Source organism: Oncorhynchus keta, chromosome 15 (genome assembly GCF_023373465.1).
Source record: "Oncorhynchus keta strain PuntledgeMale-10-30-2019 chromosome 15, Oket_V2, whole genome shotgun sequence".
Taxonomy (NCBI): Eukaryota; Metazoa; Chordata; class Actinopteri; order Salmoniformes; family Salmonidae; genus Oncorhynchus; species Oncorhynchus keta.
The window spans coordinates 35822420-35838691 of NC_068435.1; the positions used below are offsets into that span (position 1 = coordinate 35822420).

General features: G+C 41.0%; 2 protein-coding genes across 2 annotated transcripts; one reads left to right on the forward strand and one right to left on the reverse strand.

Annotated features, from left to right (window-relative positions):
* The first annotated feature begins 451 nt into the window (after positions 1–451).
* LOC118394873 (peroxiredoxin-1-like) lies at positions 452–7997 on the forward strand. The gene is made up of 6 exons (XM_035788487.1): positions 452–543; positions 1227–1343; positions 1560–1713; positions 5363–5485; positions 5641–5771; positions 6700–7997. Exons 2-6 carry the CDS (start codon positions 1238–1240, stop codon positions 6783–6785), a joined length of 600 nt encoding a protein of 199 aa, XP_035644380.1. The 5' UTR covers positions 452–543; positions 1227–1237; the 3' UTR covers positions 6786–7997.
* LOC118394870 (zinc finger protein 16-like) lies at positions 7600–16246 on the reverse strand. The gene is made up of 2 exons (XM_035788481.2): positions 15828–16246; positions 7600–11699 (listed from the first exon to the last, which is right to left on the reverse strand). Exons 1-2 carry the CDS (start codon positions 16102–16104, stop codon positions 10651–10653), a joined length of 1326 nt encoding a protein of 441 aa, XP_035644374.1. The 5' UTR covers positions 16105–16246; the 3' UTR covers positions 7600–10650.
* Between the last annotated feature and the right edge of the window lie 26 nt (positions 16247–16272).

Consider the following 16272-nt stretch of genomic DNA (forward strand, 5'->3'; position numbering starts at 1 on the left):
GCAAGACATCAGTATATTTATAATTGAACACATTTATGAAGATTTTACACTATTGTGGAGAAATCTACTGCTTGGATATTTTACCTACATTTTACCTACAATCATGTAATTAATTTCATTATTCTTTTGGCAAAATGTCATATTCACAAATGCAAATTTACAAACAAAACACACATGTTCTTACCTTACAAAAATACATTTAACTATATTTGAAGACCATTAAATACTCTGCTAACAAAAAATATGTTACACTTACAATTCTATGTATGTCCCTTAAAGGTCCTTGTGTAATGTGATATTGTAACCCCTAGTCCAATTGTCCTTTGTATATTATTTATATATACTTGTGTTCCCACATGTACTTCCTGTATTGAATTGTTGTTAATGAAAATAATAATACAAATGAATAAATTAAGAATCGGCTGTGGCCATTGGCAGTATTCTAACATCGCGAGAATTGAGCTGCTGTATATAGTTCCATGCGATGAATCTCATTCTTCGCACTCCGCATCTCAAGCTGCTGCTGTCAGGATCAAGGCAGAGGTATGTGTTTTGTAGGGCTACACTTTCAATCCATCATGAAATATATAGGCTAAAGTATGTTTTCGGTCATTCCAAAAAAAAGAAAGTGAAAACTTAGCCATACCATGACTAATAGTTTCTGACCTTATCATTTCATTTGTGTGCAATCTTACCGGCATTAAACTTGTAGCCTACATTTCCATTGATGACAGAATAAATGCGTTTGTTTATCTTTACAATAGCTTTTTGGGGGGATGATGTCCAAGTGGCCTGCATAATTAATTTGTTCAATGGAATATTGGAATAAAAAAAAACGAATGCAGGTTTACGAAATAGGACTGACTGCGTGTGCAATATAGTAAAATGTTTTGCCACTTGCCAGGCAAGAACATCCTGTTGAACTATGTGATTAATGCTTAAAATAAAGACAAATGGCCATTTAGGAAACACCTGTGAATTAGGTGTTGCTCATGAAAGAAGTGAAATCTTCCATAGAATCAATTTCCTATTCCTGCCTGTATTGTTTTCAGTTCTTTTCACATCATAGCTTCAATGCTGAAAATGTATAGGAAGAGCATCCCAGTTCATCTTTTATGTCCAGTTATCTTCGCGCTTTTTGTGTACTACCATGAGTGGTGCATACTGTACATTGACAGCATACATAAAACAGTAAAGGCCTATTTGTTCGATTTATCTTCCTCCAGTGAAACTGAAGATGGCTGCAGGTAAAGCGCGCATCGGGCATCTGGCCCCTGACTTCAAGGCCACAGCAGTCATGCCAGATGGACAGTTTAAAGACCTCAGCATTTCCAACTACAGAGGTAGACCTACTGTTACGCTTCATAGTATTTGACACTGTCCTTTGTTCTGTATCTGTGTGGTCGGATTTGTGACCGGTTCAGGATTTTAAAGTTCGATAATACAATAATGACCCATAAGCCTTTCGGATAAGATTTGAGTTACATTGAATATGCGCTTCCAGGCTCCGCAACGTGCTAGGTTAGTCTAATGGTGTGTCTTGTGCTGCTTGCCTGCAGGGAAGTATGTGGTGTTCTTCTTCTACCCGCTGGACTTCACCTTTGTGTGCCCTACTGAGATCATCGCCTTCAGCGACGCTGCCGAGGAGTTCAGGAAGATCGGCTGCGAGGTCATTGGTGCCTCTGTTGACTCCCACTTCTGCCATCTTGCCTGGTACGAGTCTTTTGCACAATTATTTTGCCTTATGAAGATTTCATCCTAGGTGACGCAAGATAAGTTACACTGCAGCGATCTTTTCATTTCATTTTTCGAATGTATTTTTATTCAAGTTTGACAAAATGTACATCAATGTAAGTACAAAGATTTGACCATATTCCAAACAGCCTTCCTTCCTTCCTCCACATAACACATTCAGAAGAGCGGAGTAGGGCAGGAAGAGAAGCAGAAATACAAGAATGTGCCTCTAGGTATTACCATGGGGTATCTGGAGCATGTAACCAGAATAGCAATTATGTTGGCTGCCCAGTAATAGTATAATAGTATACAGTAAAAGGTTGGCTGCCCAGTAAGTGTATAATAGTATACAGTAAAATGTTGGCTGCCCAGTAATAGTATAATAGTATACAGTAAAAGGTTGGCTGCCCAGTAAGTGTATAATAGTATACAGTAAAATGTTGGCTGCCCAGTAATAGTATAATAGTATACAGTAACAAGTTGGCTGCCCGGTAATTGTATACAAAGTTGGATAGTGCATGACCTCCACTAAACTTGCATCTCTGAAGTTAAGATGTACTGACTCTGGGTACCTTTCCTCCCCAGATAAATGTGGTAACAGCCTGATTTAAAAATATTTAAAAAACATTGGTAAAAACAATGGGATAGATTGAAATGGATAGTTATCTGGGTGAACTGTTCATTTTTACAGCATTAATCCTTCCTTTAAGTGATAGTGGTAAGCTACCCCCATCTCTGAAAATCAGATTTCATTTGCGTAAGGAAGGGAGCAAAGTTTGCAGAAAAAAAAGAGCATGTAATGAACAAGTTACGTTCAACTCCAAGGTATTTGAAACCAGAGCGGCTAAGCTAAAAAGGCACGTCGGTCTGCTGGAACTGTAGCGCTGCTGGAAGCACTCGCTTCTCTGGAGTTTCAGTTTCAGCTTGTAACCAAGAGAAGGAGCCAAAGTTCTTCAGAATAGAAAGGATAGAAGGTAAACAGGTTACAGGGATTTGTTACTCTATGTAAATAACATCTGCATATAATGATAACCTATGTTCAACTCCTTCCTGTGTTACACCTTGGAAAGAGGAGGATGCCCGTGAAGCTACTGAAAGTGGCTCAATGGCAACGGCAAATAACAAAGGGGACATTGGGGCAGCCTGTCCCACGTTCCAGGGCAAAATAGTCAAAGGTTGACATTGGTACAGACACTGGCCTGGGGAGATGTATACAAGAGATGGATCCATGAGCTAAATTTGTCCCCAAGTCAAAAAAAAAAATGTAACAGTAGCCAATAGGTACTCCCATTCAATTCTGTCAAATGCCTTCTCTGCATCTAGGGAGATTACCAACTCAGGGGAGTTGGAGAATTGTTTAGAATAAATCAGGTTAAACCGCGTCTGAATATTTTTTTTAATTCTGTTCTTTTATATAGCTGGTTTGTTACTGTGATATGAGTCCTGGTAAGACTACTTCCAGACACCTTGCTATCACCTTCGCCAGCACCTTTACATCCACATTAAGGAGACTTAGGGCCCTAAATGAAGAACAGGAAGTGGGGTCTTTCCCCTTCTTAAGGTGAAGCGCTAATGAAGCCTGTGTTAGGGTAGGTGGCAGCGAGCCACGTTCAAGTGATTCATTATACATAGATACAAGTAAAGGGGCTAACTTGGTATGGAATTTCTTAAAGAACTCAGTTGGAAACCCATCGGGCCCTGGAGGTTTTCTGCTCTGCATTGACTTGATCGACCTTAATAACCTTTTCAAGACTGAGAGGAGAATCAAGGTAATCTACAGTTTCAGCCTCAACTGTGGGAGTCTCCAGTTCACCCGAAAATATTGGCAGTATCTGATGGAAATTCAGACGTATACAGGGAGGAATAGAAGGATTTGAAGGTGTCATTGATCCCCGTAGGGTCAGAAATCAAGCTATGAGAGAAATCTTTCATTTGGGGAATCAGACGGCTAGCAGCGCTGCGTTTTAATTGGTGTGCGAGCAGACGACTTGCCATGTTCATAGTAGGTACCACATGAATGCAATAGTAACCGTTCTGCATCTGTAGTGGACAAGAGATTGAATTCAGATTGTAAATTCAAGCGTTGCTTATACAGCTCTGGGGATGGCGTCAAGGCATATTGGTGGTCTAAGTCAAGGATGGCTTTAGTGAATTCTTTTAGTTTAGCTTTCCGAGTTTTGTTTAAATTACTAAAAAATAAGAAAGGCCTGAAGTGATTCCCATAAGAGAGAATGAGAGGTTGAGCTTGTCTGATTTGAAAATAATTTATTATCAATAGAAGTGGAGATAACGTTAGACGTCTGCAACAGACAGGATAAGATAATTTAATCTCCAACAGAGAGGAGTACGAGTTTGTCCTGATAGGATGTCGAGGGCTAAAGGTCCATGGTCAGAAATGACAATGTGTAAATATTCAGAAGAGGTGACATTTGGAAGTAACTTATGATCAATAAAGAAATAGTCAATACGAGAAAAAGAATGGTGTACATCCATTCTGAATCATAAAATCGGAGAAGGACTTTGACATAGCAGGAGACATAGTTCTGGGGTTTGAGCGGTCTAAAGCCGGGCTAATAACACAATTCAGATCCACAACAAATATCAAAAGATGGGTGTTCAGAGAAGGGATTTTCCCCAGCAACCAATTTGGCAAATTCATCATCAAAATTGGGAGCATATACATTGACCAATACTACAGGTGTGTGCCAAATGGTGCCAGTTATGATGAAATATCTCTCGTTACTGTCTGAAATAACATTAGTAGTAGAGAAATATATTATTTTACTAACCAAAATTGCAACCTCTCTGGCTTTGGAGTTAATGTCTGAATGGGAAAACCTGACTGAACCTGGAGTTTTGTAGCCTTGAGTGATCTTTAATGCGTGAATCAGCTTTTAGCTTTTCAAAAGGGAGAAGATCCTAGACCTCTTGACATGATTATTCATTGTTTTAGTGTTCCAAGATAAAAACTTTATAGGATTAGGCCTACCTATACCAATTATTAGCTTTGTTAGCCATCTAAAATATTGAAAGGAAAAAGGTGTGAAAACAGACAAGCACTTGCAAAGACAGAGAACTGAGGAAAAATCAATACATTTTAACAAAGGTCACCCCTCTTTCTCTCCCACCAAAACCCAAAGTCTCCTTCCCCAGCAAATGGAGACAGCAGGTTGACGTTAGCGCAGCTTCGGTGCATATAAACGGAGAACCTTCTATCCTAACTCTGAGAGGCTCCATAGCACGAGTAATGAAATCCATTTGAAAAGGCATTCACAAAACAGTAAAGTAGGTCCACAAATACCACACGTTTGCACGGTCCAAAGATGCTGAAAGAAAGAAATCAGATTTCTCCACTCCTATTTCTGATACTAAATTATCATTTGGTGTATCATTCTACTGCAATACTTTTATATTAGGCTACATGTGAGAGTTATAGGCTTATAGTCAGTTACTAGAGTAGGCTAAAACTTCAGTGTCCAAATATATATATATTTTTTATTCGGAGGACCGGCATACATAAACCTGTTTACTACTATTCGCGTCCGTCTGTATATCACAGCTGGCAGGGACGCTTGGTCTCAGACACACAAAAAAAGACTATATTCCGTCTCCTTGTGTGTTCTTACAGGACCAACACACCTCGTAAGCAGGGTGGTCTGGGTCCAATGAAGATCCCTCTGGTAGCCGACACACTGCGTTCCATCTCCACGGACTACGGGGTGCTGAAGGAGGACGAGGGCATCGCCTACAGGTGGGTTCACACCAGACAAGTTCAAGGGTCAAAGTTCAGTGTTTCTATGACCGACTGGGCCAAAACCTGGGTAATGTGCCCAACATAAGACTACGTGCAAAACAAGACTAACACAAGCATAAATGACTCAATCTATACCCTACCTGTTTTTTCAGGGGCCTATTCATTATTGACGCCAAGGGCCTCTTGAGGCAGATCACCATCAACGACCTTCCAGTGGGACGCTCCATCGACGAGACCCTGCGTCTGGTGCAGGCCTTTCAGTTCACTGACAAACACGGAGAGGGTACTAACCCTGTTAACCCTACTAACCCTGTTTTCTTTTTGTTTTCTAAAAGACCATGCCTCCTTATCCTACACAGAATCAGGCTAACCTTTTGCAGTGCCATATTTTACCATGTACCATCAGAAGACATACACTATGTCAGGGATCATCAACTAGATTCAGTCGCGGGCCAATTTTATTTCTTGAGCAGATGGTCCGGGGACTGGAACCTAATTAGAAATCATTTGTACGCAAGAAGCCCAAACAGATACTGTATTTGACAAAAACATAATAATTTCAAACCTTGATTACATTGGTACACAATCACATATGTCTCTCTATTTCCATTTAATAATGGAAATTGATGTAAAAATATATCACTAGCCACTTAACAATGCTACTTAATATAATGTTTACGTACCCTACATTACTCATCTCATATGTGTATACTGTACTCTATACCATCTACTCCATCTTGCCTATGCCGTTCTGTAACCATCACTCATTCATATATCTTTATGTACATATTCTTTATCCCTTTACACGTGTGTGTATAAGGTACTAGTTTTGGAATTGTTAGGTTAGATTACTCGTTGGTTATTTATTACTGCATTGTTGGAACTAGAAGCACAAGCATTTCGCTACACTCGCATTAACATCTGCTAACCATGTGTATGTGACAAATACATTGTCCAAAAAGATTTTTGGGGATCAGAACATTTTGGGAGGCCAAGGGCTGCCAGTTGATGATACCTGCACTATGTGAACAGTATTTAGAGCACTATTACCACTCTCTTTTAAGGTAACATTCTATGTTTGTAACAGCGGAGAATGTTAGGCTGATAGTAGATGTCAGAATGTGTAAAAATGTCAAGCTCAGGTTCAAAGTGTTTTGTTTATCATACTGCACTGTGCTGACACTCACACTTCTTCTCTGGTGTTTCCTCAGTCTGTCCCGCCGGCTGGAAACCAGGAAGTGACACCATCAAGCCCGACATCCAGAAGAGCAAAGACTTCTTCTCCAAGCAGCACTAAGACGATGAGTGTCTGCAGCCTGTTGTAGGACAACTAGAATTACAGTACATTTCAATAGAACAATAGGCTACTGCTCTTCACTATCTATGTGCCTGGGAACTGTAGAACAATGTCATCCCATTATCTGTCATGTGTTTAGAAATTATGACCAAAGAATCTAGATTAGATTGTGTTGGAGAGGTTTTAGTGTCATTAACCAGGTTCCATCCAACCTTTTTTTATGCGAGTAAAGTACATGTCGGTTGCAAAATGTCACGACAGATCTGATGGAAACTGAATTTGTCGGTAAACTTTCCAAATGACGACAAAACAAAATACGCTAGAAAAGGTGGTATCGATTTTGTCTGTAAAATGTATTATGAGAGAAATGGCAGTGGAAAGGCTTTTATGCGCAAATTTCAATAGAATATATATATTTTAATTATTGTCATCATCCTATCAAAGTGAACTTGGGAGTCATGTGATGACATGTGTGGTCCTCCCACCACGACTCGGAGAAGCATGCAGTTTATTAGGCTACAGATGAAATAAGTTATGAACATCACATGGTGGTCAATATGCCAGTTGGTGAGCTTGATGCTCCTTTCCAATAAATATTGAGGGTCTTATTCTGGTGACATGATGATTGATGTTTGGCTGCCGTTTGACAAATGAAAATAATCTCGCTCTTATGTCCATAATAACCTCATGTGTAGGCTATACCAGCACTGTATCTGCAAGCTGTTGGCTGTAGCGCACGTGCCAATACCAGAGTGGGCACATTCGCTACATTCTTTGTTACAAAACCATCAGTCGAGTTGGAAATGCGATGGAAACACTTAACTTGTATTTTTTATTTGGTACATGGGAATAGAATTGCTCAAGTAAATTTTATGTGCACTACGTCATCTTGCACAGATTTTTATCCGCGACAAGTCAATGTGATGGAAACACATCTCTGGTGAGAAAAGGTGCATATTTTATTCATGCAGATTTTAAAATATTCACATGAAAATCTGTTGCCAGTTAGATGGAAGCCTAGCTAATGATGTGGCCCTATTGTTTTCTGTTGTATCATTTTGGTAACATAGTTTTTGTCTTTAGGCCACAGTCTGAAATGAGGAAAAGCAGCTTTACAGGAAAAAAGTGAGAACTTTGTTTGTTTTTTTACAGTGAAAAACAAACTACTCAAATGTCCTTTCATCTTCTAAATAAAAACTTACAGAGCAAACAGTTTTTTTCCCTTGTCAGATTATCAGAAAAAAACTTAACACGTTTGTTTATGACTTTTTGTATGACTTACAATGAAATTGAAATCTGGTTTAATTTACCAATTTAGTTTGCAATTCTGTTTTGTTTTATGGTGAATTTAGCTACAATGCAGCTAGACATGATACACTGCATGACCAAAAGTATGTGGACAACTGCTCGTCAAACATCTCATTCCAAAATCATGGGCATTAATATGTAGTTGGTCCACCCTTTGCTTCTATAACAGCCTCCACTCCTATGGGAAGGGTTTCCACTAGATGTTGGAATATTTCTGTGGTGACTTGCTTCCATTCAGCCACGAGCATTAGTGAAGTCGGGCACTGATGTTGGGCGATTAGGCCTGGCTCACAGTCGGCGTTCCAATTCATCCCAAAGGTGATTGATGGGGTTGAGGTCAGGTCTCTATGCAGGCCAGTCAAGTTCTTCCACATCAATCTCAACAAACCATTTCTGCACGGACCTCGCTTTGTGCACGAGGGCATTTGTCATGCTGAAACAGGCAAGTGCCTTCCCCAAACTGTTGCCACAGTTGGAAGCACAGAATCTTCTAGAATGCCATTGTATGCTGGAGCGTTAAAGATTTCTCTGCACTGGAACTAAGGGGCCTATCCTGAACCATGAATAACAGCCCAAGACCATTATTCCTCCTCCAAACTTTACAGCTGGCACTATGCATTCGGGCAGGTAGCGTTCTTCTGGCATCCGCCAAACCCAGTTTTGTTTGTTGGACTGCCAGATGGTGAAGCTTGATTCATCACTCCAGAGAATTTGTACCAGAGTCCAATGGCGGCGAGCTTTACACCACTACAGCCGATGCTCGCGGCTTTGCGGCTCAGCCGTTGTTGCTCCTAGACATTTCCACTTCACAATAATAGCACTTACAGTTGACCGGGGCAGCTCTAGCAGAGCAGCAATTTGATACACTGACTTGTTGGAAAGGTGGCATCCTATGACGGTGCCATGTTGAAAGTCACTGAGCTCTTCAGTAAGGCCATTCTACTGCCAATGTGTGTCTATGGAGACACATTTTCATTTTTATACACGCGGCAACGGGTGTGGCTGAAATAGACAAATCCACTAATTTGAAGAGGTGGCCACATACTTTTGTATATACAGTATATGTAGCTAGGACTTAAACAAACTGGATCATTGAGTGAGGCTGGCCTATCACTCCAAAACTGGTTGACCAATAGAATAGCATCATTTTAGGCTCCCTCTTAAACCAGCTTAAATTAAATGAATGTGCCAAAACTTTGCAACTGCAAAAGAAGGCAGCAAAAGCAAAGGACAAGGTAACATAACCAAAAATTGCAGGCAAAAATGGAAGCCTTTCATCGCAATCACGCGATCATTGAAAACATGTTTCACAAAAAAAAATGGGGGGGGGGGCATTCATATATATATTTTTTGCATTAATTTACAATTAATTTGTTCTTGCCTTTCAATATTATTTATTCTGCTCTCAATACTATTGGGTTAATGTTTTGCTTTCAATATCATCATTTTTCGAGTAACACTAACAAATTTGTTCTCGAATTCAAAACGTTTGCTTGAAATGAAAGGCACAAAAGTAATTCCAAAGAACCCTCTCGCTTTGCCTCTTCCTCTTTGTTTTTCTTCAACAAAATCAATTGATGTGCATTTCTTATGGCCTGCAGAGTATCGCCAGCTACTGTTCAATTGTTGATTAATGAGCGAGGTTAATTGACTGCAGATGGTTGTTATCATATAGTCTACTCCACAAGAGGTTGGTGGCACCTTAATTGGACAGGACAGGATTGTGGTAATGGCTGGAGCGGAATGGTGTCAAATAGAGCAAACACATGGTTTGATGCCATTCCATTTGCGCTGTTCCAGGCATTATTATGAGCCGTCCTCCCTCAGCAGCCTCCACTGGTCTACCCATATTGGACGCAAAGTCAATATATTCCTTGCAGAAGAGACCAAGTGCTACTGATCTAATTCCACGCACGCAGGTAAAGTCACAGCGCTGACGTCCTGTTCACGGTTTGTGCACGTGTAATCCTGGTGCAGCTCCTCCGTAATTCTCAGCAAATTGATTGACTGAATTAACAAGAGAACAATCTGCTGGTGCACAAGCACATTTCTAAATTGCACCTGGTATATTTTACTATTCTTACTCTCAATAGTAACTAAGTTGAGACCACGACAGAGTCCCGTCCCCCCCCAGGAGCCCCAAATGACCGCTTATGCCTGGAGCCGGCCCCGAGTGCACTATATACAACCTGAAAATCCATTCAATTGGATGTCATTTAACATTCATGGTATGACACACAAAATGACAATGATTTGTTCAAATTTGACATCCTCATTTAACAATGCTTACTTTCCTATAAAGCCCTTGAAGCATATCAAGTGATTTATGTCATATTGTTGAGATTAGTAAAAATTCCAGGCAAATTGCCATTCTAATATGGCATCCCTTTTTTGAGCTCTGTAATTTCCTAAATAAACGTCAAGATGAAAAAAAAAAAACAATTGGAAGTTCTCGAGTTGTTAGTAGTAGGGTGAAATAATTGTTAAACATGTTTTTCAAGAAGACACAGTTCGGGTTAACTGTACAACGCTGAGGAAAACACTGAACAACATGTTCTTACATTCTTACATTGGCAAATTTACATTGATGTTTTTGATGTATTTTGAGGTTACCGAGAACCGTGAAACTTTTACCACACTGCACACAACTAAATGGCTTTTGTCCACTGTGAAATCGCTCATGTCTTTGGCAGTTGTCTTGCCTTGCAAACATCTTGCCACAGAGTCTGCAACTGAAAGGTCTCTCACCCGTGTGAACACTCTGATGGGACTTAAGTCTGGTTTTCTGCGTAAAACTTTTCCCACACTCAAGACATCTATATGGTTTGACTCCAGCATGAGAGTGCTGGTGTGCTTCAAGTTGACAGTGGCGGTGGAAGCTCTTTCCACACAATGAGCATATGAACACTTTTTGGTTTGGTACAGCTCTCCAAACGTTGACCATTCTTTTTGTTTTCAATCTGTTCTTATTAAGAATATGCTCATTGCTGTGTGAGTTTGACTCAGATGTGTTCTCAGTTGCTCTCATGAGCCCTTGTGAAGAAGGTCCTGGCTGCTGCAGTCTAGGCTGTAAAGTCAAGCCCTCCATCACAACAGGGTGCAGAGTATCTCTGTACTGCCCCTGGTCAGCTTGAAAGGACTCAGACATGGCATCGCCATGATAAAGAGGATGCCACGCGGGCTCCACTTTCACTGGGACAGTGCTGAAAATGTCATTAAGTGGTTTCTCTGCAGAAGACAAAGAGTTGCAGGAAGCAGGATGGGATGGGATGGGAGCGGGATATTGATCTGCCTGAGAGGAAAACATCTGTAAGCATCTCTCTGTAGTGTAAGACCCATCTGGGTGAGTGGAATCATTCCCACTTAGTCCCTGTGTAACAGAGAACCACAGCTGACTATCTCTCTCATCCATTCTAAAGTCCAAACTGCCTGTGATTCCTGGGTCCTGTACAGTTCCCTGGGCTACATGTTTTTCCACCTGCTCTGCTTTCACCAGCAACTCCAGTCCACCCCTCGCCTCCACAATGTGTCCTGAGCTCTGCAGCTCATTGAACTTCTCCGGGTCCTCTACAGGCGTGGCTTTGGATTTCTGGTCTTCTTCATTACCTGGAAGTAGAGTAGACGGTTTATGTAATTGTTAGAAATTTGTCAAATAAGCGATAAAGCAAAACCCTGTTCAGTGCAATTAACCTGACTTGAGGGCAGGGCCGTAACAACATATGAGGACACCGGGGTCTGGACTTTGGTAATTTTTCCTCATTTGAAAAATAATAAAAGTATATAAACTCAGCAAAAACAGAAACGTCCTCTCACTGTCAACTGATTATTTTCAGCAAATTTAACATGTGTAAGTATTTGAATGAACATAACTAGATTCAACAACTGAGACATAAATAAGAACAGATTGAAAACAAAAAGAATGGTCAACGTTTGGAGAGCTGTACCAAACCAAAAAGTGTTCATATGCTCATAAACACAAGTTCCACAGACATGTGACTAACAGGCTGACCACACCACTCGCGTCGCGTGCGAGCGTTGCAAAATAAATGTTGAAATCTATGTTATTAAATTATTGCACCCACTGCTCGCGTGCCAAAAAGCATCTGCATTGGCAAGGGCTAAAATAGAAGTCATTCCTATTTCTGACACAGATCGAGCTGCAAGTCCTGCCTCTCCCATCACCTCATTGGTTTATAGAAGCAGATACCCACGTGCCATCTCCTCATTTGTTATACCCACGTGGGTGACTGAAAGACGAACGAGGTCAGTGGCAGTAATGCACATAATTTATGAAATTGGCTCCAATCGCAAAATAAAGTAAAGAAAAGAAAAAGCCTGGAAGGAAGAGAGATGGACTAGAAACGATTCAGTTGACCGTTTTATCTGTGGATTAATTGGCAGAGTAGAGGACCTTGTGCATTTCAGGTAAAATAACTCAATGTTAATATTCCAGGACAAATTAGCTAGCAACAGCAAGCTAGCTAAATAGGACAAATTAGCTAGCAAGTGCAAGCTAACTAGCTGATGTGCCATAAATGTTTAATGCTTTTCGACCTCTCCCCAAATTAATATAATTGGTTCAGAGTTTGTTTGAATATTTTAACCTGTGTGTCATGATCGCTTTTGGTGTGGGGGGACAAAAAAACATTTATGCACGATGGCGCACGAGCGCAGTCGGTTTGGGTTCCGTGTAAAATAAACAGAACAATGTGTCCCTGAACAAAGGGGGGATTCAAATCAAAAGTAACAGTATCTGGTGTGGCCACCAGCTGCATTAAGTACTGCAGTGCATCTCCTCCTCATATACTGCACCAGATTTGCCAGTTCTTGCTGTGAGATGTTTACCCCACTCTTCCACCAAGGCACCTGCAAGTTCCCAGAAGTTTCTGGGGTGGAATGGCCCTTGCCCCACACCTCCGAATCAACAGGTCCCAGACGTGCTCAATGGGATTGAGATCCGGGATCTTCGCTGGCCATGGCAGAACACTGACATTCCTGTCTTGCAGGAAATCATGCACAGAACGAGCAGTATGGCTGGTGGCATTGTCATGCTGGATGGTCATGTCAGGATGAGCCTGCAGGAAGGGTACCACATGAGGGAGGAGCATGTCTTCCCTGTAACGCACAGCTTTGAGATTGCCTGCAATGACAACAAGCTCAGTCCGATGATGCTGTGACACACCGCCCCAGACCATTACGGACCCTCCACCTCCAAATTGATCCAGCTCCAGAGTACAGGCCTCGGTGTAACGCTCATTCCTTCAACGATACACGCAAATCCGACCATCACCCTTGGTGAGACAAAAACGCAACTCGTCAGTGAAGAGCACTTTTTGCCCGTCCTGTCTGGTCCAGCGACAATGGGGTTGTGCCCATAAGCACCGTTGTTGCCGGTGATGTCTGGTGAGGACCTGCCTTACAACAGGCCTACAAGCCCTCAGTCCAGCCTCTCTCAGCCTATTGCAGACAGTCTGAGCACTGATGGAGGGATTGTGCATTCATGGTGTAACTCGGGCAGTTGTTGTTGCCATCCTGCACCTGTTCCGCAGGTGTGATGTTGGAATGTACCGATCGGATGTACCGTTGGAGTTACACGTGGTCTGCCATGGCGAGGACGATCAGCTGTCCGTCCTGTCTCCCTGTAGCGCTGTCTTAGGCGTCTCACAGTATGGACATTGCAATTTATTGCCCTGGCCACATCTGCAGTCCTCATGCCTCCTTGCAGCATGCCTAAGGCACGTTCACGCAGATGAACAGGGACCCGTGGCATCTTTCTTTTGGTGTTTTTCAGAGTCAGTAGAAAGGCCTCTTTAGTGTCCTAAGTTTTCATAACTGTGACCTTAATTGCCTACCGTCTGTAAGCTGTTAGTGTCTTAACGACCATTCCACAGGTGCATGTTCATTAAATGTTTATGGTTAATTGAACAAGCATGGGAAACAGTATTTAAACCCTTTACAATGAAGATCTGTGAAGTTATTTTGATTTTTCGAATTATCTTTGAAAGACAGGGTCCTGAAAACATAATAAAATAAATCAATTATGGGTCAACATCTAAATATTGCTCCCAGTGTTGACCAAAGCTCTGTGCGCTTATATTCTTGATCTAATTGAGTTCTAATCGCTCCAGCCTCTTTGCGAATGAACAGTGGTTTGAACAGTGAACAGAGGTTTGTTTATGTTCACCTGCATCCCCCAGATTTGCCTTTTTAGCAGCAACCACTCTCTCAAAGGGCTAACCCTGCTTTCTCTTTCTCGCGGTACATGCCCGAGGGCCTGAGACGTAAAACGACATGGCAGGAGTCACTTTTACTTTCTTCTCCAACACAGTTTTTTTTTGCATTATTTAAACCAAATTGAACGTTTCATTATTTATTTGATACTAAATTGATTTTAATAATAATAATAATAATAATATATGCCATTTAGCAGACGCTTTTATCCAAAGCGACTTACAGTCATGTGTGCATACATTCTACGTATGGGTGGTCCCGGGGATCGAACCCACTACCCTGGCGTTACAAGCGCCATGCTCTACCAACTGAGCTACAGAAGGACCATTTTATTGATGTATTATATTAAGTTAAAATAAAAAAAGTGTTCATTCAGTATTGTTGTAATTGTCATTATTACAAATATATATACATAAAAATCGGCATGGGCTTTTTTTTGGTCCTGCAATAATCGGTATCGGCGTTGAAAAATCATAATCGGTCGACCTCTAGTTGTTAGTCTCATCTCGATTGCCCACTGGTGTTTATAGTTTACCCATTACCCACCTGTTTCTTACCCCTACATTACTGATATTAATACAGAATCGTAAGTAATATTCTAATAATTAATGTGAATGTGATAGTACAATCATCTGTCTGCTTCATTGATGTCTGTTTATGCGGAGCTTGACTGTTAGTCATTCCGGATAAAAGTGTCTGCTAAATGGCATATATTAGCAGGGGTAAAAGTAAGGTGGTACGGTGTCCCGGACCAAAAATTGTAGGAGTATGCTTTACCGATAAAACATTAGCCTATCACAATATTTCAAACAAATGATGACTGGTTGTGTTTATGCCACAATAAAAGGTAATACATTTTAAAAGTTAAATTACAAATCTTAATGGCTAGGCCCACAGAGATCCTATTGAATTAATAGGGATAGTTCTATGATTAGGCCCATTAAACATTGGAGCTCCTGCACCATGAAGAAATAAATTCTACTTTCACTCCTGTATATTAGTAATGCCTAGGACTACAAATGCAAAAGCTATGTAATTTGAGAAAAGAGATATCCATGTAAATAACTGATGATTTTATGCAATTCATCATTACAACTGACAGAACAATAACGTTACCTGATGCTACATGTTCATGTGAATCAGTTCTCATATTTCCCCCCTTTTATGGGTATAACTTTACAATTGTATAGCTAATAGTCTGTGTTTGCAGATTACTGAGGTGAATGAACCTACAGCAGCAACGGTGATAATGACCGGGGTCATTTTTTGCTGTTCTCCAAATAGCATATTAATAGCGGTCGGGCGCCTTCCGGTTCTCATTACAAACTCAAATCCTGGTTACACAACTGAAGTACATTGCCCGAGGTATAAGAAGCTAAGTTAATCGTTAGAACCATAGGTATATGGTACGATAGGATCATATGGGTCTAACGATGAACGTAGCCTTAAGATGCTTTAAACCGGGCCCTGTTTGACAGCACTAAACGAAAGGTGAGCTCTCACCTTTTTGTGAGGTCCCACTCCCAAGCTGAATTCCTTCAGCATGTTGCCTGTCATTTGTCCCTCGTGCTGCTGCTTCCCTTTGAGCTTTCCTCAGTTCTCTTTCCATCAGCTGTAAACTATTTTTAAGGCCTTCTATCTCATTTTCTTTCCGACACATTTCCAGCCGTAGAACGACAGTACCCTCGTCTACAAATTTGGTTATTTCTGCAACAGCTGCCTTTGCTAGCACATCCATGATTGCACCTATTTGTGTACTAAAAGAAACGATGTTAGACATTGCTCATCAAATAAAATCACTGTTGTTACACAGAAACAAATATGCAGATATGCAAATGTTTATAACATAATCGTTTCTTCTATTGTACAGCTTCTCGAAGCTAGCAAACAGCAACGTTTATGGAAGGGGAAAAAAACTTCCGGAAAGATGGATAACGGAAATGACGAC

Bases quoted from the DNA above. Each gene is read 5' to 3' on its own strand.
- LOC118394873 (XM_035788487.1), top strand. From the start codon at position 1,238: ATGGCTGCAGGTAAAGCGCGCATCGGGCATCTGGCCCCTGACTTCAAG. The intron at 1,714-5,362 runs GTACGAGTCTTT...GTGTTCTTACAG, and splicing joins CACTTCTGCCATCTTGCCTG to GACCAACACACCTCGTAAGC. The intron at 5,772-6,699 runs GTACTAACCCTG...GTGTTTCCTCAG, and splicing joins CACTGACAAACACGGAGAGG to TCTGTCCCGCCGGCTGGAAA.
- LOC118394870 (XM_035788481.2), bottom strand. From the start codon at position 16,104: ATGTCTAACATCGTTTCTTTTAGTACACAAATAGGTGCAATCATGGAT. The intron at 11,700-15,827 runs GTGAGAGCTCAC...CTCTACTTCCAG, and splicing joins GAGTGGGACCTCACAAAAAG to GTAATGAAGAAGACCAGAAA.